Raw genomic sequence first — 23,184 nt, forward strand, 5'->3', positions numbered from 1 at the left:
AAAGTCCATTGTTTAAGAACTACTGAGTTCAAACACGGTGACATTCTTTCAGCTACTAGCTAAATGTCCAGATGTTCATTCATCTCTCAGCCAAGATGTCCAGTGAAAGCAAAACTCAGTTCTTCAACTCTTCTGAAATACTAGAAAATTTCTGTCACTTAGATTCTCCAAATTCTCTGCTCTTGGCTCTCCTTCCCCCAGGGTACTTTTTTGAAAATAGAGTATTTTTTCAAGCATTTCCACATCTCACAATTAAGATCATTACAGGGGACAAAAAAATATTCAGAACATTGTGCTTTTCATGACACTCTTTTAATAGGTTAATTAAGATGTTACATTCATCAGTATGGATGTGTAGAGATAAGTCTGAATGCAACTTTGGGTAAGGGTAGTAGATCAATTCAAGGGTAGTAGACCAATTCTTAGAAATTTTCCACTTCAAGAGAGGCCCTAAATTGGGTCATCCAAAAAGGAAGCTCCAACTGCCAAACCACAAAAGTCCATTCTCTTTCTCTCTCTCAGTGGTCATCATGGCTTAGCTCCATATATGAGGCCATATCATGAAAAAAAAAAAGTGTTCCATACCTCTCTTAATGCTATTTCTACAATTTCCAGCCTATATCACATAGTAGTGGGGAAAAGTAGAAATCTACGTTCTTATATTAATTGGGAAAGTTTTAGTGTATCACCAACAGTATAAAGAACAATTCATAACTGACTCAGTCATTGTTGAACAAGTCACCAAAAGTGCACTATTACATTTATACAGCTTTATTATTTAGGGGGGAACTGTTGATTCCATTCTACACTCATGGCTTGATCATGTATTGCAAATATATATCCTATATAAATCCAAATATATTAAAAATGTTAGCACATTTGATATCTACCCAGGAAATGGATCTCTAGTTTTTAAAAATGCCACTAATATAATGATGTCAAGAATAATTTGTATAAAACATAGAAAACAATTTAAACTTTCTTTAGTTATACTTATGCCTAAACCTTTTTTCATCTCTCCTGAGCATTTAAGTATGACAGTCAATGAGGGAATCCTATCAAAACTTGCACTAATAAGTTCGATGTACACATATAATTTTAAAATTAATGGATCCACTGAAAAACAAAGTAAAAAGATTTTTATGAGATCCTCATTAAAATGTAAGTACCCTTGAGGGCAAGGACTATTTTTGACTCTTACTGTAACCCTAGCACTTAGCACAATGCCTGGCACACGGTAGGCACTTAATAAATATTAACTGACTGTCATGAGCTTTTTCTACTGGCATCAAACTGTTTTTTGAACTTGATAAATATATAATATACATACAAAGAAATGGGTTTTTAAGGCTTTGTGCTTGAATCTGGAAGTCAGATGTAACCAAAGAATGAAGGCAAAACTTAGTGTCTTATTCTTCTCCAAACAAGACACATTTAAATTATCAAGAAGATGATCACATGGGTTAATGGGGATATGATTGGGGATGTAGACACTAACCAATCACCCTAGTGAAAATATCAATAATATGGAAATGGGTTTTGATCAATTACACATGTAAAACCCAATGGAATTGCATGTGGGCTATGGGAAGGTGTGGGAGGAGGGGAAGCAAAGAACATGAATCATGTAACCATGGAAAAATTTCTTAATTAACCAATAAAAAATAAAAATAAATAATCCAGAAGAAAGCTATGGCTATATATGTCAATGGAATTACCAGCATCCTAAAGTCACTATCCAATAGGAAGGAAATATTTAGAACAATTAACAACTTCACAATACAAGTAACACTAGACCAGGAAAAAAGGACAAGAGAGTTTATTGACCATCCAAATAAAAGCTTGTACAATAGTAATGAAATAAAGAACATATCATTTTAATATAGCTATAGAAAGAATAATACTTCCTTACCAAAAAGAAGGGGGAAAACTGACAGGTATACTCAGATTGCATGAGGTTTAAAATGGGTTAAAAAATTAGAGGAATACTTTTGGAATAGCCACCACTTCAAAGAGAAAGAGTAAAGGATGGTGATTGCCAATGGAATACATTAGTAAATGTATTCAGGAATAATTTGCCTCCAGACAAAGTCTAGGAAATGACTATGATCCAAGAATGGAATCAAAAGGCATGCCAAGAGTGACATGCACAAAAGCATAATCAACAATATATTAATAGTGTCAAACAAATAGCATCATGCATATCTGTTCACAGAAATGAAGAGGTTTTTGATAGTGATACAAAACAAAGTCGATGCTACCAGATATTATAGGAAAGTCATACTTAAAAAGCCTGGCTTTATAGGTCCCTGCATATTTAATAAGGAAACAATAGAAATTTTATAACATTTATAAAGGATGTAAAAATTTAGCACCAATTAAATACCTAGAAAAACAATCAAGTGGCCAGAAGCAATTGCATCAGAAACTAGCTCTTTTATATACTAACAGATAATCAATGTCTCTACTACAAAAACAATCTCAAAATACTCTCCAGAATTTGATAAATAAACCATATGAGACCTGTAATATAATCACAGACAAAGTCAAGGATGCTTTGTAAGAACAAAACCCTCCCTGCGCCTAACCCAGATATCCATCCCACTAATTCTTCATCTTCACTGTGGACTTTCCCAAGATCTAAATATTCTAGATTCAATCTCTGGTGGGCACAGAGCCCTGACATTTTCTAGATATGAAACTAACCCAATGGAAACAAGTGCATCTATAGTTCTAGTCAAGCCTGTCCATAATGTGGACAAAATGATTTCTTATTAGAACTATAAGAGGTTTTAGTGAGCATCCGGTTCGCTCCCTAATTGAGCAAATGAAGAAAATGAGTCTTATAGATGCTAAAGGATCTGACTGAGGTTACACAAAAGGTTTAATGACTGATAAATGATTGTGGCCCTCTTTCCACTCTACTATACTGATGGATGGTCTCTAAAATTAGGTTCTATAACTAATAAAAAACAAACAATTGTTGGTTGGAAGGGGGAAAAAAGACAAAATATACAGCAAAAATCTTACTCTAGAGATTACCAAAACTCATATTTTCAACTGTCCTGAGGATCATTTGGTTTTCCTAATGCCAAAATTTCTAGGGACTCAGGAAGATAACTTTAGCTTAGGGAATTTCTAACAGATTTGTAGAAAAGGTGAACTTGCAGCTAATTGTCGATTGTCTTTGTTGGAACCACACATAATTCCCAGTTCTAGAATTGTAGGGTATGTTTATCAACACACAGGGAGAGGCAGTGAGAATATCAGAACCCCTATTCACTCAAATAAATTTTATCTAGCAAAAATATCCACTAAAAGGTCCATCAAAGAGTTCTGTTATAAAAAGCAGAACAGGGGATTCAGCTAGCCATCCATAACTAGCTCTCTTGTCAATTCATGTTATTTTTCAAGTCAAATCAATAGCATTCATTAAATACCAACCATAAGCCAGTCACTGTATTAAGTTCTGGAGACTCAGAAAGACTAATCATCATCATCATCATCATCATCATCATCATCAGCCCCTTCCCTCAAATAATTTACAATCTAATTAATGACAGAATGTGGAAACAACTATGTACAAACAAAATATATGCAGAAAAAATTAGAGTTCATTTCAGATGGAAGGCACCAGCATTAAGGTAGTCTAGGAAAGACTTTCTGCCAAATGTGGGATTTTAGATAAGGCCAGAAAAGCCAGGAGAACAGAGTTGAAGAGGGAGCGAATCTATGTATGATGTAAAAATGAAGTGAGAATAACTATGACTTTGCTATCAGTACTTGAATCCTCAATGCCACCTCAGTATAAGAACAATGTCCTCAGTTCAGTTTGGGCCAACCATACCAGGCATTCTTACCAAATATTTCTAAACAATAATAATTGGCAATGAAAGAATTATTTTATTATTTTCAAAGTATTTAATTGACATCTATTATCTTCCTTGAGCCTTATAACAACTTTGTGTAATTGGGATAGTAGTTCTCCTAGGATCAAACAACTAGGCAAAATTTGGAGGCTGATCTTCCTGGTGTTAAGGGAAGCAATCTATCTATTGAGCCACATTGCTCTCTAAATCTCATTCAAATCTGTGGAAAGGATGAGGAAAGAAAAGAATTTCAAACAAACCAGTGACAATTCAAATGTCTTGACTGTGACTTTTTTTAGATTAAGTAATGACTCGAGGGCCTTCCAAAGATTTATGAAGTTTGTATTTGAGAGTTTGGCCACACTAGGAAGCAGCAATTATCTAACTGGTTGACATTTTAATTTATTTCTGGGACCTTGGCCAGCATGACACCTGGATGAGAATAGTCCTTAAGGAGATGTGACAAAATTACCTATTAGGAAAGTTAAAGCAATGCCAGTTTGGGCAAGAAAATATAGAAGTAATATCTATTTGGTAATATCATAGACTGACATAGAAGAAAGAGGAATTGATCTATAGAAGTTAGAGGTCTGGCTATGGTAGAATTCAGTAGAAATAACCAAAGACCTAAGGCAGTTCCTTTGCCTCTCAAGCAAACTACTCTCAGAAACTCCGTTCTAGGGATGTGGGCCCAGATTGTGCCTTTATAGACTTGTTCAGACACCTCTAAGAATTTCCATGGACTCCCACAATCATCTCTCAACACAAAAGATGAGAGGTCCTATTAACTCTTCACTCAGAGGGGACTCAACTGACCATTGTTCCTCATCAGATCACAATAACCTAGAACATCTATACACATGTAAAATGAAATCAGAGATATTGGGGCTGAGGGAGAATGTCACTTTTAACTCCACTTGTATATTTTGGGATGCCAAAATCAATACACTGATGTCCTATCTCAGAAGCCAGAGCATAATTTGACCAGGCTTTACTAGGGCTAATGAATTTTATGACAACTCAACTCCATTTGGACCTCTTAGGTCTTAAACTCATAACTTTCAAAAACTGTCTATGAGGAAATTTGTTTTGATTGACTATGAGTATTTATTTCAAATGCTTTATATTTCTTTCTCAATGATGAGAGGAGAGGCAGAAGGGAGAGAAGGTGGATTTTTGGTTAATTGAAACAAATTCATTTTTTTCTAAAGAAATGTCCATAGGCTTAACCACTTTTCTTCTAGGTGTGAAGATCGTAACCAGCAGATGAGTGATATCAAATGGGTTTCTCTACTCCTGTGGTAGATTATGTGTCTCATGTTCCCCTTAAATAACCTTCCTTGCTGTGGATCAAAAATGTTGATGTCTATGTCTCCAGGATAATGCCAATGGATCTGTTTGGTATTGGGAGATCTGTTTCTAATAACAGAATCCAGTAGAGAAAATCCTGAGTCATGTGGGACCTTAATTAATCTTTCCACAGTCTGCAGAGATATAATAATGGACTTCTTCATATTGCTGCCACTGTTCCAGGACTATGACTCCATCTTTGTGGAAGTAAATATTCTTACTAAAATGGTTCCATCTATCTCCTGCTGAATGTTACCACTACATAACTAGTCTTCAGTGTTTTTTCTAGTTCTCCATTCTTCCTTAAAATTTCAAATCAGTCCAAATGAAATAAAAGAAACAGCTAAGTGATACACTGCAAAGAGTGCTAGACTGAGTATGTTGTTAGGATTAAAATTCTCTAGAGACTGAATATTAATTTATAATCATCCATTAGATAGTGAAGTGGGTTTCATAATCTCATGGTCAATCACTTAACTAACCTGATCTTGCTGCAAAGGGATGTCCTGTTCACTCCTATTGCTTCCTAGCCAAGAGAGTACAAACTTCCTTCCATAATTCATAACCCCAGTGAAATCATTTTTTCTTGGTTTCCCTGGTAGGACTGACTTGACTTCAGTTGGGGTCAGTGACCAGTCTTCCAAGTACCAGAAATCATGTGGGACAGTCTTCTGGGATGCCAGGGACTCATGAGGCATCCTCCTTATACAGATAAGCCTTGAGCTTGTTCATAACTCAATCAAAGGATGAGGGTAAAACTGAAATGGATTTTCAAAACTTTCCTTTTAGAAAGGAAAGAGGGATACAGATTTATGTTAAATTCATACAAAGTCCAAAGAACCAGAGTTTAAATTGGGTCTCAGACACTAGCTGTGCATCCCTAGTAAATTACTTGACTCCTGACCACCTCAATTTCCTCAACTGTAAAACAGAGATAATAATAGCACCTACTTCACAAAGTTATTATGTAAGGGGTAGAAAGGGGTTTTTATTGGGTAAATATTAAAAGGTAGGTCTCCAGGGGATTGAACAATTATCAGTCCCCAATTAAAGATTAACTTCAAGTTAAAATGACATTTATGGAAATTTATTTACAAATGGGAAGGGGAAGTAGAAATAAGGAAATAAGAGAGGATAAGATAGGATAAGTAATCTAAAACAGTAGGTAATTTGCTCTGATCCTCTAGTTCAATCCAGGTAGATCTAATTAACCCTCAGCCAAGGGAAATCTGGCCTTGACCCCAAGGCCAGGAAGCCAGAGGCCCAAAGGGCCTCAAAGGCAAAAGAAGCAAAAGCTTCAGCCACAGTCTCTATAAAAGGGAAGTTCCTTAAGAGAAGTTCAGGAAGATTCAATCTTAACACTTACCACGTGGAACAGTCTCACCAGCTCCAGACCTCCTCCAAGTCCAATTGCGAACCAAAAATGCTCCTTCAGGCCAGGTTCACAAACCAGAAGAACCAGAAGACAGAGCCCAGCTGACTGAGGTCTAAAGGGGCTTCTTTTGCATCACTTCCTGTGACCTCCTCTTAGTTTATGTGTCCAATCGCAACAGATTCTTTTCTTAGGACTGCCCAGGAGGCAGTCAGTAAATTCTGATTTGTCACTCATTCTAACACACATGGGATACAGACCACCCAAGTTGTGGGTTAAATGGAGATGTTTTCACCTTTGGTGATTAAATCTAAAGATGGGCAGGGTAAATTTAATCTCATTATCACAATTATAAGGATCAAGTGAGATATTTGTAAATATTTGTAAAGCACATAACATAGAGCCTGGCACATATTAAATGCTTATTCCCCTAACATATATAAAGAGTTTTTTGAATCTCAAATGCTTTGTAAATATCCTTGGGGAATTCCAGTTTTTGTCCTGGTTTTGGTATTTCTTGTTGACCACCTTCAGATCAAAATCTACCATATTAGGGTAGGTAGGTGGTTCAGTGGATAGAGTACCAGGTTTGGAGTCCAGAGTGCCTGAGTTAAAATCTAGTCTCAAACACTTCTTAGCTGTATGGTTCTGTGCAATTCATTTAAGACCAGTTGCTTAGTCCTCACCATTCTTCTGTCTTGGAACCAACACATAGTACTAATTCTAAGATGGAAGATAAGAGGTTTTTGTTTTTTTTTTTTTCCTTAAATCTACCTTATCATTCATAAACTAATGGCCAGCTTAAAAAAACCAACCCAACAGTGAAGAAGAGTATTTATTTCTTTACTTTCTATCACCTAGATATTCATCTATTTTCCTACCAGCAGTCATGTTTTGTTAAAATTAGGTTATGCCCTTCTACATAATATGCATTGCTTTTCATATTAACTATTGTTCTTTCCTCTGATTTTTCCTTTTCTTATTCTTTTTAATTTTTTCCAGATTATATGTCAATATAATTTTCAATAATCATTTTCTAATATTTTGCAATCCATGTTCTCTTTCTCCCTCCCATCAAGATGGCAGGTAATATGACATAGGTTGTATGTATGTTATCACACATTAGGTATTTCATCGTGTTATGAAAGAAGACACATATCACTATGAAATATTCATGGAGGAAATAAAGTGAATAATGACATGCTTCAATCTGCATTCAGACTACATCAGTTCCTTCTGTGGTGACGGATAGCTTTTTTCCTCATGAGTCCTTTGTAGTCGTCCAGGTCTTACATTATTAATAATAGTCAATTCATTCACAGTATATCATCATACTTTATTGCTGTTATTGTGTACAATGTTCTCCTTGTTCATCTGCTCACTTCACTTTACACCACTTCATATAAGTCTTTCCAGGATTTTTGTAATCATTATTCATTGTAATTTTTAAACAACTCTTAGCTCCTATGCTGAAGGACAAAGACAGTTAACAAGATGAAAATATTTCAGGCTTATTTATGAGAAGCATTTTGATCAACCAAGGATAGAGAGGGAGAATTATGGTCAATAGCCCTATGAATAAGTACCATAAATAGTATTGGTCCCATTTTCCAGATGTGGAAATGAAGTCTCATAAAAATAACAAGTATATAATTAGAAAGTCACAGAAAGACTGAGATTCAAAACCAGGTCTGCTCACCCAGAGTCTGGTATTGTCTTCACCATTTCATTCTTAGTATGTTAGATCACATTTGGGTTATGCTTAAGTATGGACACCACAGTTTAAGAAGGACATTTCTAAACTGGAGATTGTCCAAAGGCAACTTACCCAGCCTGTCCCATGTATAGTAGAGACTGAAGAAGACTCATGGTTAGTATAAGTATTTGAAGGGTAGAAATGTGAGAGAGAAAATGATTATACTTTTATTTAGCCACATTGGGAAGAACTAGGAGCAATGAGCAGAAGCTACGGGGGGAAAATCTACACTTGGTGTCAAAAAAAAATTTCTTAACAATTAAAGCTATCCAAATATGGGATGGGCTGCCTTGTGAGGTGATGGACTCTCCCTCATAGGAAGTCTTCAAGCCATGGTTGAATGACCACTTGTCTGTTATGTTACAGTGGGTATTCCTTCAAGGCTGGATTAGACTAGATTACCAATGACATCCCTAAAACTCCAGGAATCTCTGAGAAGAGATGCATAATTAATGGTAAATTAGTACCATGATGGATGATAAAAATTTGGCTTCACATTCCTGGACAAAACCTCTTTAAATAATACTAGTAAGTTAAACTGGTATGTAAGCAAATTATGATCAACCAACCACTGTGTTAACCAGAATGAGAACCAGAACAATGAGTCCTGATGATGGTATGCAGGAAACTGGGCAGTAGTTGCACCCTAAGTAACCTTTCACATACAGTGTACATTAAGTCAATTTCAATTAAACTCTTATGTGGTAGAAATCATGAGATTGGGTCAATCTGAATCATTTCTGAGCATGTATGATTTTTAAAGGAAAAACTGGTCTCAGTTGATTGTCAACTCAAGCCTGGGTCACCTGATTTCATTTTCTTTTGTAAACATCTATCTCTATTCTTGCAACAGAGTTTTCACTTACCATTCTATAAAAACAATTATATATTCTAACCATTATTTCCACATCTAAAATTTCTGAAGAATTTTCTTCTCAGCCACTTTGTGAAGGAGCTAGTACAAATGATGGTCTCTACATTTTATAATTCAGGAAATCAGTAAGTCAATCAAAAATTTTTTATTGAGTACTTACTGTGTGCTAGGTGAGGGAGAATATGGTATAATGGCTAGAAAGTTTTACCTCTGACACATACTGGCTATGTCATCCTGGGTGGGTCATTTAACATCTATGTTCCCAAGCAACTCTAAGATTATAAGATGTAAGGGAGGTGTTATTCTAGATTGATAAAGAAAGCTTCTCTCTAGAAGCCTCGTATTCCAATTAATCAAAAGTCCTGTAACTTAGATGATAAATAGACAGACAGATAGATAAATAAAGAGAGAGACAAAGAGAGAAAGAGACTTTGACAGATAGATAGATATCTTTATATAGTATTTATGGACAAATGGATGCATAACTGCACAGACACATAATAACTATACGATTATTTTCTTGTCATTTAAAAATATTTTAATTACTTTACCCTCATTGTTTTCTTCATCACTGTGCTTCTTCTAAATGAAATAAAACTGTGAAAAAGAAATCTTGGCCATGTAGCCAAAGCCTGAGTTCATGTAAGGATGTGTGGTTTGCAGGAAATGTCTGGCTCTGTTCCCTGGAGATTATCTTTCTGTATCTGGATGCATTTTCATTTATCTAAGATGGGTAGGGCAAGACAAAAATAATGCAAAGTTTCCACATGTTCTTAATTTCAGGGATCAACTCTAAGGGGTCAGACATTTTCAATTTATCTATATGGTTGCCAGTCATAATGCTTCTACCAGGAGGTCTCTACATTAATTTCATGTGGATGACCACAGCCACTAAAATATGCCAGGTATTTAAATTGTTATCTTATTTTTTATTAAAGATTTTTGCATCTCTGGAATCAAGTTTTCCTTGGTTCTAGGCAAATTTTTTAAAAGTAATATGCCTATGAGTCCCTAAACCCAAAATTTTAGGAATGAGGAGGGAAGAAGGAGTGCTGACTGGGAAATCACAGCTCGCCAATATTTTTTTCATGTTCCAAGTTGCCACCATTTGCTCTTGAATAGAGCACTTTAATTCTTCAATTATTTAAATGGAATTTTCTGTGAAAGCACTCTATAAAGGAAAATATAAAATAGGGAGAAGGGAATAGTAGAAATAGACCTTTTACTAAAAGAGTAATGTCTCATCATGGTCTGAAAGTGATAATTTGTTTTTCAAATCTCTGTTAGTGGAGAGCAAGGTTGTACCAAAGGTTCTACCATAATGGCAACTACTAGTGATAGAGAGCAGACCTGTCACCTGAAGACCGACCCAGTTGAAATCAGAGAGGCTCACCAATTTGTTGGCTAATAGGACAATGCATTTTTCAGTAATAGTAATTCTCAAAGACTATTAGGAAATAAAAGGTTATAATTTGTATTTGTGGAAAAGTCTTATTTTTAAACTATGAATCAGTCTATTTTACTTTCTTATTATATCACAATCATAGAACTGGAATTATAAAGATTATTTAAACCATAAATGTCAAAAATACCTACAGAGATTATATGAAGCTCAGTATTCCTAAGGAAAGGAGAATAAAATTAAAATGTAATTGGGAAATATTAATAAATAAAAATATAATAAAACATAAGGTGAATATGTGATTTTCTAAGTCAATATGCAGTCACATACATGTTATTTCAGTGAGCCCTGTTTCTATTTGAGTTTGACACTACTTCTTAATCTGGTGTCCATGAATTTATAGTTGGTGTCTGACCCCATAGGACTGGAGTAGAACAGAATGAGAAAAAAACACCAGAAACAGGGGGAGAAGCAAAAGGCATGTTTATTATATTCTTCTCAGTAGAACAACATGCATGGGGAAATCCTCTTGCAGAGAAAAAGAATTCATTAGATACAGGAATTAACCAATTTCTAGTGTATGAAAAATAAGGAAGGGAAAAAAAGAAGAAAAAACACATTGTAGCTTGAGGGAAAACGTGCAACAGGAAATTCTTGACAGTAATTCCTTGGAGAGACCTTGGAGTCCCAGGAAGATAGGCTGGTAACAGTTATTTCATCTGGAAATCTGAAATTGTTCCTAGTCAAGATAAGAAAAGTGGCAAGGATGCTACCAGTCCCAGTTTAATTGGAACATTCCAGTCAGAATTTAGTTGGCGGTCCCCATTTCTCAAACTTAGCTTATAGTCATAAGGAATTTCTGTTTTTCATCAAAAACCTCTGGGGAAAAAATGGAGGCTTGAACCAATCCAACTAATTATTATGGTCAATATTCCATCAGCTTTTTCATTAGTTTGATTGACAGATAGATAGAGATACAGATATTGATATAGATATGCAAATGATATATTGATATCTATACTGATGAATATGTTATTAGAAAAATAGATAGATATGTGCTTCATTACCAATGTACATACTTTATTTTATAGTTTTTATTTCTTAATTAATCAAGATAACCTTTTTTTGAAACAGTCAATTTTCTGTATTATTCTTTTTGGAACTTCCCAGTTCCCAGTCCACATTTCTATTCTGAGTATGAATATCGGTGTTGATTCACATAGATAAATCATTTCAAATAGTATTGAAAATCTTCTACTTTCAATGTTATTAAAACAGACTTTTAATTATTTTTTCCAGAGTAGGAAAACTGATCAAAGGGATGCATGCATCTAATGGTTATTAAAACTCAGGATCACAAAAAATATGGTAGCATCACAGCCTACATATTTCTTCTTTTCAGGTTATATCTTTAATGGTGGCCCTTCTTAGGTTACTTTTTATTGTTTAGCAAAATTTTTATACAAAGATTAATAAATATTCATTTTTTCTAAGTATTTTCCTAAGGAAATGCCATCCTATTTGCATTTTTAGATGGGATAATCTTAAATCTAAAATAAATCTAAAAACAGTCTTGAAAAATTGAATAATGGAAACAAATACAGGTAGTCACCTAATCCCCAAAGGATATTTAAAACAGGATATATAGGACAACAGTGAAAATTTAAGATTCATAAAAGATAATTTGTGCAGAGAATAATTGGTCTTTAAATTTTTTTCATCCATTAGAGTGACTTAAATTTCTGCACAGTTGTTTAAGATTTTTTTTTATGTGAATTTGACCTAACCTTGAATCAGGTCAGTTATATTCTTTATATCACTTTTTTCCTTTTAGTTGCACATACCTTCACACATTTAAATTTTTTTTAGAAATTTCAATGATGTATATGTAAGTTTTTATTCTTTTTATAAGCCTAGAATTATGCAAAATTTAATGTATCTTAAAAACTTGTTCCATATTGAGCAATAATGTGAATAATCTTGAAAAATATATACTCTGATTAATTAAAAAAAGTATTCTTATAAGTTTGACTTAGATCTTTATAAATTTGAGAAATTGGACCTTTATCATTTGCTACAAAAAAATTCTGCAGTTTGTTTCTCTTTTAGATTTGTTTGTAAAAAAAGCTTTTTAATTTAATGTAATAAAAATTATTCATTGTGACTAATATCTTGATGAGATCAAAGGCTCTACCAGTAGTAAATTTCCAAATATATCACAAGACCCCCCATACACACACTCCAACTAGGTTAGTGAGGTCAAGGTAATAAATAATTCTGATAACTGATAACAAGGTAATTCTGATGACTACATTTAACAGAGACATAGGAGTTGAAAAGAGACAAAAAGACTTCAAGGAAAGAGAAACCTCCAGTGAGTGCTATCCAAAAGCAGAATAGGCTATCTCAGGATATGTTGGTTTTTCCCTCTCTGTGGAGGTCTTTAAGACCACATTTAAATGTACATGCTTCTAATGCTTTTGATGTATTGAAGTACCGAATTAGATTGGAGTTGGGGAACAGGATCTTCTGGAGACCCCAAGTCACTAGAAAGGCACACCTCAAGGACTCCCCTGAGCTCTGATTCCAGGAAACCCTGTCCCTGATAACCACCTATATATAGGTAAAAATGGCATGCATGTTCCATACTCCTGAGATCTGCATATCTCATTGATAGACAACATTCCCAACCTCAGGCCCCCACCTCTTCCTCCCTATCTCCTATTCTTGCAAGTCATATATCAACCTCAAGCACCCCCTCTTCCCACCGTCTTCTGTCACATGTCATAGTCAGTTTTCCTATGAAATACATATAAACACAATCTTTTGTTACACTGAGGAGGCAACTTCTATCTTGCCTACTGGCCATACAATTTACTAATAAATTTCTTTATTTTCTAAAGATTTATAGGTATGGTAATTCTTTAGGTGAGAAACTCCTCATGAATCAGGATTGTTCTTCCATAATATAATGAACTCCAACAGGTAGGACATAGTGACAGCAAATTCTGGTTTAGCTCTTTTGGCCCATGGGACACCAACTGATTCTGTGGGCTCCATCTTTATAACATAGAATCATATATTAAGAACCAAAAGATATATTAGAGGTTAAGTCCAACCTCCTTATTTTAGATTCTTTTTTTTTTTTAACCCTTAACTTCGGTGTATTGTCTCATAGGTGGAAGAGTGGTAAGGGTGGGCAATGGGGGTCAAGTGACTTGCCCAGGGTCACACAGCTGGGAAGTGGCTGAGGCCGGATTTGAACCTAGGACCTCCTGTCTCTAGGCCTGACTCTCAATCCACTGAGCTACCCAGCTGCCCCCTAACCTCCTTATTTTAGAAATGGAGAAACTGAAGCACAAAGTGGTTAAGTGCTTACCCAGGATCACACAAAGATTGAGATGGGATTTGAACCCAGATTCTCCTAATTCGAAGTCCATAGCTATATCTACTTTATCATGTTCTTTTTCATTAAATTCATTACTTCATAATTTTTTTAAAAAAAGAAAGCTACTCAGAGAAATGTACTGTTCCAAAAAGGAAGTTTCCATTCATTGATAGCACTAATAGCCAGGTAACATTAGTTTCACTATCAGCTTTGTGTACAATACAGTTGTCAGGAAACAAACCAACCCATGAGAAAGGTTCCTGAACATTGATTTTTCTTGGTCATGATAGGCTTGCTTGGACTTGTAAAATTTTTCCAAGAGCCCCTAAAGGGAAACACCTGCCAACATCAGGCATGCTTTAGAACAGCCCCACATTTGATTTATCCAGGAAAAGGCTTAATTTCTTAAGAAAGAACAAGTCCACAAATCCATCCCTTGTTATAGAAACAACTACTAGTTTCCAATTTCTTTTTGAAAATTATGTTTGGTTAGGCAGGAAAGAAATTGGACTCAAGGACTTCTCTCCACCCTTTATATTTTTTAATAGAAAATTGCTCTTCAACATCTCATTGAGAGAAGTCAGCAAGCTCTTACTAGAACTCTTTTCTTTAATATTCAGAATTTATTCCTTTTCCCTTTAGGGCTGTTCCATCAGGCCAAGTTTGGGAAAAGGAAAAATGGCTTAAAGAATCCCTGACTCATTTGGTGAGCATATCTGTCACAGGTTTCTTCCTTTACTTTATCCTTCATCAAATCTCTTTACCAGGTACCACCCATTATTCTTATTCAGATTCCAAAGGCATAGTGAAGAAGTGGGGATGCTGTTATTGAAAAAAAAAAAAAGTGGGTGTGAGAGCTAAAGATCTTAAGTACTATGATTCACATCCTCTGTGTAGGAGAACAAAACTCCCCTGAAGCATCATGGCATGAATCAGAGAGATAATGCTTGGAGGGATGAACTTGTGATGGGTCTTCAACTTCCTTTGGGAAGGTGGAATCTGATAAGAGGAGACAATCAATCAATCTATCAATAAGCATTTAATGAGCACTAAAGTCTAACTTACAATGCTGTGACTAAAAATGCAAATACAAATTCAAAAGAATAGCTGTCCAAGAAGTTGGGATTTGTATTTGTGATGGGGTGAGATATAAGATGTTCACAAATAAGTAAACACGGATTATGTACAAAATAATTAGAATGTGATTTCAGAGAGGGGCACTAAAAAGTGATGAGATCAGGAAAGGCCTCCAGAAAGCAATGGGACATGAGCTGAGCTGAGCTGCGGAAAAGATGTAGGGGTTGGAAGGAGCAGAGGCAAGAAGGAAGAGCTTTCCAGATAAGTGGGAGAGTCTGTGAAAAATCAGAAGCAGAAGATGTGTCTGTCTGCTGAACAGCAAGTAGAACTCTTTTGGCTACAGTGTTAAGTTCATGAGGGAGAATGATGTGTAATCAGCCTAGAAAGATAAGCTGTATCATATAGTAAAGAACAGCTTGGAAGAGAAGGGGAAATGGTCAGGGATGGCAAAAGAATTAAATTTGAGAAACAACTTTTTTATTTCAGTAGAAGGTAAAGAGGACGAGGTAGAGAAGCAGATATTAAAAGAGTTGAAATAAGCCCAATGTGGGAAAACAGATTCTAATATCTTCATCCAATAACACTCAAGAGTTAAGGTTTATATCACACAGATTGTTACCTAAGAATCATAAGATCATAGCCTAAGGAAAGGATGTTTCCTTAGAGATCTTCTAGAGCCACCCCTTTATTTTAAAGGTGGGTAAAACGAGAGAAAGAAGGATGTATAGAAGAATGCAAGAAGTTCTAGACCTGTAGACAAGAGCTCCAGGTTCGAATACTACCTTCACCACTTATTAATTTCATGAATAATTACTTCACATCTCTGAACCCAAGCTTCCTCTTCTATAAAATGATGGGGTTGGACTTGATGGCTCTAGCAGTTCTTTGTAGCAGTAGCTCTATGATTCTGTATCCTTTTCTATATTGAACAGTATGTAAACTGTAACTGTAAACAGCTTTGAAACCTAAAACTGACTTGTCAAAGGTCACATAGAAAGTAAATAGAAAAGCCAGAATTTGAAATGAAGTCCTCTAATTCCAAATCCAAAGCTCTTTTCTTTTTTATCATATTTTCTGTCAAAGAGGGAGCTGGCTGTGTACATTGACAGGATTAAAAATAAAATAAATTAATAGATTTATTTAAAAGTACTAAAAGGAAGATGCAGCCTATAATGACTAAAATTCTCTTTTAGAGAGGAAAGATAAAGCAAAAAGAACATAGGTAGGACAGGCAAAATGGTGACATAGGGTAAGCTTATTTTGTCTCTCAAATCAACAATTCTCCCCACTCCCACCTCAATCCCTGCCTCCTTCCCTTGCTCATCTTCTCACTTCCCTGTATTTTACTGGTTGCTCTTTGCTACCTACAAAATGTTCTCCATTCTCCATCCTCAAAAAATCCTCATCAGATCCCACCATCCCTGCTAATTCTTCTTACCTTTCTCAGGCAAATGCCTTGAGGAAGGTGTCTACAGTCTTGACTTCCTTTCCTCTCTCTCTCTTGTTAACTAACCCCACCAGTAATCTGACTTACAGACCAATACTCAACAAAAACTGCTTTTTCCAGATTACTAATCACATGTTAATGAACACAGCTAATGTTATCTTCCACCCATACTGGTCTACTTGCTCTTGAACTTTCTAGAGGCAACTATGTCACACAATACATAGAGTTCTGGTCCTGGAATCAATAAATTCCAAGCAAAAATTCAGCCTTACACTATTTGTGTGAACCTGAGCAAGTCTCTTAATCTCTGTCTGCCTCAATTTTCTCACCTGTAAAATAGGAATAATAAGAGCACTTCCTTCTCAGGGTTGTTGTGAGGATCAAGTTTTTGAAAACTGTAAATCACTTGTCACAATGAAGACATTTAATAAATACTTCATATATAATATATGTATGTACACATACAAGAGGTTCCATATTTTATCTCCATGCCTTTGCATGAACTATCATTCAAGCCTAGAATGCATTCTCTTCTCACCTTCATCTCTTAGAAGCCTACATTTCATTTTGTTTTTAAATTTTTACATTCTCTCTTATGATCAATACCGTGCATTAGTTCCAATGCAGTGATAAGGGTCAGGCAATAGAGGTTAAGTCACTTCCCCAAGTCACACATCTAAGAGTCCAAATTGGAACCTAGAACTTTCCATCTCTAGAACTAGCTCTCAATCCACTGAGCCAACCAGCTGCCCCTAGAAGCCTAGGTTTTATACAAAATTCGGATTAATCACCATCCCCTTTCCTGATGCTCTCAGTGCACTTTCTTCCCAAAGTTCTAACATATATATCTGTATATTATTGAGCACCTCTAAAATATTATCAAGACTAGTATCTACCTGGACTCCTACATATCTATAGATTCGTGTATGGATGTGTGTATGTACACACATACACACATTTATATACAATGTTTATGGTTATATATTTCTATATTATATATTGTTTCTATTTATACTATATATGCATATACAATGTTTACATGTACATATGCACATGTAGTCTTCCCCATCTCCCCCATTCTAAAATCAGACCCTTGAAGATAGGAATCATTTCATTTTTTTTCCTTCATAACCTCAGTGTTCAGTACAGTGATTAATATATAGAAGGTGCTAAATAAATGCTTTTTTAAATTGACCTGCAAAACTCAAATATGCAATTACTTTTACAATGACTTGTGCAATTCATTTTCTTATTCTTTTTATGTTGGTAAGTTTGATGACTAAACTCATATTGAAAAAGGAAATTTAAGATGAAAGTGGCAAAGGACATTTTATCTTCAAGTTCCCTTTTAAAATATGCATGTACATAGAGGAATATCACCTTAAATTTTATTGCTTTAGCCGATGAAAGAAAGTTTCCTGAGGGCAGGGACTGTTTGGAGTTTGGGTTTTGATTTGGTCTTCATATTCCCAGAGCCCAATATACAACAGTTGCTTAATAAATGTGAGGAAAATTGAACTGAATTGTTTGATTTTCAGTGAAAAAATGAGGCAATATTTGGAGGCCATGTTCCTCAAATAATAGGCAGCCACCTAATCTGCATTCAGTTGTTTCATCATATCCAACTCTTTGTGAATCCATTTAGAGTTTTCTTGGCAAAGATACTGGAATGGTTTGTCATTTCCTTCTGGAGCTCATTCTGCAGATGAAGAAACTAGGGAAAACAGAGTTAAGTATCTTACCGAGGGTCACACAGCTAGGAAGCCTCTGAATCCAGATCTAAACTCAGAAAGATGAGTGTCCCTTACTCCGACCCATCACTCTATCCACTAGAACCATCCAACTACTGATTGAGGTTAGTGAATTGGAAGCTATTCCCAAGTGAAAAGTAACTCAGAAATGTGAAGGGCTTTTTTTTTGTTTGTTTTTAAGAGGAGAAATTGATTATGGACAAAAAATCAAATCAAGATTTTGATAAGTATTATGAAGTTCAGAAGTTATTTCCAGGTGAAATAAAGAAAAGCGTTTTCATGTCTTAGTGTAGACACTCTGCACAAATGTGAGAAAACTTACCCTGGGATTATCTAGTCTATATATTGATCTATTGGAAATGTTTGGAAATGAATGGTTATATTTGTTTTCATCTCTACTTTCTCCCTGTTGTATTTGGAACCAAAAAAAAAAAAAAAAAACTTTCACTCCCTTTGAATGGTATTAATCACATCTGCAGTGATAGTATTAAAAAAAAAAAAAAAACTGGTTCATAGTCCTCAATGTGTAGTCTCCTGAGGCAAATAATTTAAACTCCTGTGACTGCCAAGATTACTGGAAATAATAAAGTACAAGTAAACTTGACTGCTAATTCTTCACATCTGAAGAGATCCTCCCATAAATACTCACCCACACATGTATTCTGGAACTGGGAGAGCCATGGACTCTCCCATGCTTAGTAGCTGGAACTTGGATTCTTTTACTTTATCTTAAGATCTTCGGTGTCCAATCCTGGGTCTTAAACACATGATCCAGTAGAATTATAATCCTAGACAACTGAGAAGATGTGAAGAAATCAAATTCATTTAAGGGCAAAAGAGCAATATTTAGAAAAGAAACCATTTTGTTATCTCAGAAGAAGAAATATGTCACCTTTCTATGATAGAATTGAAAAACTGAAGTTAGAATCCATAATTAAGAATGTAGCATTTATAGCTAGAAGGAACTCAGAAATTGAATCCACCCCATTCCTCTCTTTGACAGATAAAGAAATGAAGAAATGGAGGTTCATAAATGAAGTAAGTTGGGGAGCTAGATGACTCAGTGGATAGAAAGCCAGGCCTGAGATAGAAGATCCTGGGTTCAAATTAGGCTTCAGACACTTCCTAGATATATGACCCTGGGCAAATCACTTAACCTCTATTTATCTTACATCTTATCATCATCTATAAATGGAGATAATAATCACACCTATGTCCAAGAGTGGTTGTAAAGATCAAACAAGATGACATTTGTAGAGCACTCTGCAAACCATAAGGCACTAAATAAATGCTGATTATCATTATCAACATTATTAATATTATTAATTCAATTTCCCTCATTTTACATGAGGAAACTAAAGCCAAGAAAGATCAAGTGGCTTGCCCAAATCCAGTCTCTTTTCCACAACACCATGTTTTTCCTAATGTTAATATTCTAAGGCTCTATATATATTTTCCTCGACACTTCCTTGCAGCAAGAATGAACATATCTTGAATTGGAACCCCAACTTCTAAAGTATGGGTCATATAACAATAATAGCAAACCAGGGTAGCTGAGCCCTCTCAATATGAGTCTGACCCTAACTTTTAATTATTACGCAAGGTAGCATTAACAATGCCAACCCTCCTTTATAAAGTGGTCTCCCATTTCCATCTTTTACATCTTTCATCTTTAATTCATTATAAGCCAAACCCAAACACCTAGTTATTTCTTGTCATAAAAATATGTGCATGGAGCATGTATGGAGAAACCAAGAGAAAATATCCAAGACTAATGTACTAATAAGATAATTATTACTTCTCCTGGATCTCTAAGAAATACTCTAAATATATTAAAGTAGGAAAAAATGTTATCTTTCCATTTTCCTTTCCTCTTTTAAAGAATAATTTAGTCTTTCAGTCTTTCTTCCTAATGCAAGCCTTTCCTAATTCATGCCCTTGCTATCACTAAGCTCAGTGGACTCAAACTTTTAAATTTTTCAGCTACTTTGGTAGAAGTTAAAACTCCAAAGGTATTCCTTACCCTGGGCCCTCAATAGAAAGAAAGCTTCTTGAGGGAAGGACTATCTCCTTTTTCTCTTTACATCTCTAGTGTCTGGCACAGCCATTTGGATGCTTGTTCATAGATTTAGCAATGAAAGGGATCTCAGAAATCATCTAGTCCAATACCTTTATTTTATGGATGAGGCATAGGAAGATAAATTTATTTAATTGACTTGAATTCTAACTTGTCCCTCACTAACAAGATGACATTTTAATGAAGTGGCAAAAGAAAATTACTGATTAATGAAAGAAATAAACCCTTTCATACTAAATACACTATAATACTATGAGGAACCAATCCATGGGTACTCAAAGATAACTAGTGGTCCCCACATCTTTCTTACAGAATTTTATTTCTTCTTTTCTCATGTAATTTGCTTAAAGTTGAAAAATTTCTTGGTTATGTCTGATATAATTCATTTGGAAGACAGACTTTGAAAGTTAGGGTCAGACTCATATTAAGAAGGCTCAGCTACCCTGGTTTGCAATTATTGTTATATGACCCATACTTTAGAAGTTGGGGTTCCAATTCAAGATATGTTCATTCTTACTGTTTTTAATATAAACTTAAATTAACATGGTAAAAGACCATCATTTTTTCAATTGTGTCTGACTCTTTGTGACCTTACTTGGGATTTTCTTGAAAAGATATTAGAATGCTTTGCTATTTCCTTCTCCAGCTCATTTTATAGATGAAGAACTGAGGCACACAAGATAAATGACTTGTTCAAGATCCCACAGCTAGTGCTCAAGGCCACATTTAAACTTAGGGAGATGAGTTTTATGGATGCCAAGCCCAGTGCTCTATCCAATGTGCCACCTAGGTGTCCTGTTAAGATTATGCAATTTAAATGTTACAACATTGAGCTTATCAATAAAATTCTTTAACCTTCTGAGATGAAAAACATTTGAGTTTTCATTTATGTACAATCCTGTACTGTTTGAAAATTAGCAAGAAAGATTACTCAATCGCTTAAGAGGGAGAGTTCTAAAGGTCCTGACTTTTACACCAGTGTCTGGCATAAAAACAAAGAGTATTTTCTTTTTCCAGCTGTTTCTGTGGTGATTTCCAAATTGCTGATTTCTTTTATCCAATTTCATATCAAACTTCACAGGCTGTCCTACTGTTGTGATTGTTCTTCCCTCGCTTCCCCCATCACCCTGACCCCTCTGCCCCTGGCTCATATTCCTTTGTTCTATGCATCACCAAATGATGGGCTCTTCTGAAAAGCATTTTTTTTTGTTTTATTTTACAGTGCCTTTATTTTCCATTGGCTGACTGCTACAGTCAAAGTTATTTGAATCATGAGCTTCCCACATGCTAGATGACTTCACTATCACCAAATTATGGACCTGACTTAGGTTAGATCCTTTGATTGTTGGATCCAGAAAAAAATATGTGGGTAATACAGTCACTCATTGTATACTGATTTCTTATTTCCCCTGGAATTCCCATGTGGCGGAGAGGGATATTATCACTTGGGATTTCTCCTGATTTAAGGTATCAGTGCACAGTTTGGGCTCAGTCTTATTTTTGAAACAATAGTGATTTCTCGCTCAGATTCTATGAAGTACCAAGGCTCACAAGTAGATTGCTGTTACAATGTGAAGAGACCATGATTTATAAGATGGTCAGAAAAGGGCTGGCTCTTTTTGAGGGAAAAAAAAAAGATTACTGAGGCAAAAAGGTAGAATAAGTAATAGAGACTGATATAGACAGGAGAACAAACCCAAAGACAATATTCACTATCTGTATTTGGTTTGGAAAGGTTATGTATTAAATTGCAAAGGTAGGTTGTACAGTAGTCATTCCAGCTAAATATAGAGCTTAAAGTTGAGGGAATTATGAGCGAGTGTATTCCTTTTCTTCGTTGGGCAATCTTAACTTCATTGTTCCGCTAATAAGAAAAGTATACAGTATGATGCATCAGAAAAAAAACACTAGCTTTAGATTCAGTAATCCTGGGCTCAAATCCCATCTCTGACATTTATCAACTGTGTGGTGAACTTGAGAAAATCAATTAAGCTTTCTGTGCCTTGATTTTCTCATCTATAAAATAAGAGAATTGAGCTGCATAGCCTCTAAAGCCCCTTTCTAAATCAAATCATAAGATTACAGTGAGCATTCTCTTGTCTTCACTTTCTAGATTTGGAATGAGAGAACCTGGCTCCTTCATGTACTTTCTTTGTGATCAGGAGCAAATTGCTTAATCACTTTTTGCTTCAGTTTGTTAGTTACATTAAAACTCCAAGGTCTCTTCCTCCCTTCCTATTCTCCATACTAAGAGAAAGAAAGCATCATTTGACATTATAAACATATAAACTCTGTCTCGCTTGTTTCTATTTATCAATTCTTTCTCTGGAGGGACACATACCCAAGTCATTCTTCAACAATATTTCTGTCGCTATATAAAATGTTCTCTTGGTTCTGCTCATTTCATTTTCATAATTTCATTTAGATCTTTATGTTTTTCTAAAATTAACCTACTCATCATTTCTTATAGTTCAGTAGTATTCCATCACAATCGTATGCCACAACTTGTTTAGCCATTCCCATCCCCTTAATTTCTAGTTCTTTGCCACCACAAATACAGTATATATATATGTGTATATATATATATATATACATATATATATGTGCATCTATATATACATATATATGAACATATTTTCCTTTTTTCCCTAATCACTTTAGGAATAAACCTTATTGCTTAGTGCTTAATGGGATTTTAATTTTGACATCAGCCAGGGTGAAGCACAAAAATTTAGCCCATTCTTTTGCAGAAAAGTACCTTTTAACCCCAAACTTGGAGATTTAACTTGTTATTTTTAGTTCTATTTACATGAAAGTGCTT

At 35.1% G+C, this 23,184-nt stretch overlaps 1 protein-coding gene across 1 annotated transcript in view; it reads right to left on the minus strand.

Moving 5' to 3' along the window:
• Positions 1 to 3,486: 3,486 nt before the first annotated feature.
• The window catches only part of WDR27 (WD repeat domain 27), a 302,935-nt gene continuing 283,237 nt past the window's right edge, over positions 3,487 to 23,184 (minus strand). Inside the window, exon 24 of the mRNA XM_044675486.1 lies at positions 3,487 to 3,549. Coding sequence (XP_044531421.1) covers positions 3,487 to 3,549 — 63 coding nt within the window. The remainder of the gene's footprint in view (positions 3,550 to 23,184) is intronic.

Source organism: Gracilinanus agilis, chromosome 4, assembly GCF_016433145.1.
Source record: "Gracilinanus agilis isolate LMUSP501 chromosome 4, AgileGrace, whole genome shotgun sequence".
Lineage (NCBI taxonomy): Eukaryota > Metazoa > Chordata > Mammalia > Didelphimorphia > Didelphidae > Gracilinanus > Gracilinanus agilis.